At 62.6% G+C, this 1043-nt stretch overlaps 1 protein-coding gene across 1 annotated transcript in view; it reads left to right on the top strand.

Annotated features, from left to right (window-relative positions):
• C2CD4D (C2 calcium dependent domain containing 4D) overlaps positions 1–375 on the top strand; it is a 3990-nt gene extending 3615 nt beyond the window's left edge. Inside the window, exon 3 of the mRNA XM_019628945.1 lies at positions 8–375. Coding sequence (XP_019484490.1) covers positions 8–233 — 226 coding nt within the window. The 3' untranslated portion in view covers positions 234–375. The remainder of the gene's footprint in view (positions 1–7) is intronic.
• Positions 376–1043: the final 668 nt, after the last annotated feature.

Here is a 1043-nt window from a genome sequence, read left to right as displayed (position 1 = left end):
TGGTGAGGTGCAGCGCCAACCCCATCTTCAACGAGGACTTCTTCTTCGACGGGCTCGGCCCGTCGGAGCTGGGCGCCCGCTGTCTGAAGGCCAAGGTGCTGGACAGGGGCGCAGGGCTGCGCCGGGACGTGCTGCTGGGGGAGTGCGAGACGCCCCTTATCGCCCTACTGCCCCCCTTGGGTGGGGGGCTAGGTCCAGGGGCCCCCCTGGCGCCCGCCCATCTCAGCCTGTAGACTGAGCCTGTTCCTCAGGAACGCTCCATGGGGTTTGCAGTCCCCGTTCTTTCCATCTGCCCCACGTGTATTTATTTTTGCTAATAAAAGGTCCGTTGGCCTCTCGCGGGATCTCGCCCCTTTGGGGCACCCTGCGCTCTCAGATCTGCAGCCCACCCTCTTCCCTGTGCCCTGGCCATGCAGGGAAGGAAGACGTTCATTCAGGTTGTCTGGACTGGAGTAGACCTGAAGCAGCGGTTCTCCAACTTGAAGGAGCGCCAGGATAACCCAGGCATCAGGAAACCCCTGGGAGCCTGTGAAACACACAGGGTTCCTGGGCTCCATCCCGAAGAGACGCTGAAACTGGCTCAGGAGGTCCAAGCTGGGTAGGTCCTGGGGTCCCTGCCCAATAAGGCCTCCACCCTTTCAGGGGGCCCCCCAATCACTGAGTCACTGCCGAAAACGTTCTGTGACTGAAACGGAACATAAGCCGCCTTCCCCTGGGGGCTCCTTGGGGCTGCACAGGGGAAATCAACGCCCCACCGCCGCTGATCCGCCTCCCTACTCGAACCCACATCTGTCCTGGAGATGAAATGCCTGCGTCCTGCGAGTGAGTCAGGGGATTCAGACTCGCACGCGGGGCCTTGACACGTCCTCTCTCTCGCCTGTCCCTTCCGCACCTGTGCCACCCTGGAGCGGGGGTGGCAGTGGGGGGGCCAAAGCCGGAGTCCACAGCCAGCACAGCACTTGCGTACTGAACGACCGAGATATATTGTCCCAGGGATGGACGTCTCAGGGGAGGTGGGGGTCGGGTCCTCCCAGAGCGTGAGA

Source organism: Hipposideros armiger, unplaced genomic scaffold (assembly GCF_001890085.2).
Source record: "Hipposideros armiger isolate ML-2016 unplaced genomic scaffold, ASM189008v1 scaffold_819, whole genome shotgun sequence".
Lineage (NCBI taxonomy): Eukaryota > Metazoa > Chordata > Mammalia > Chiroptera > Hipposideridae > Hipposideros > Hipposideros armiger.
The sequence above is the reverse complement of the archived record's forward strand: the minus strand, read 5'-3'. Positions and strand labels throughout refer to the sequence as shown.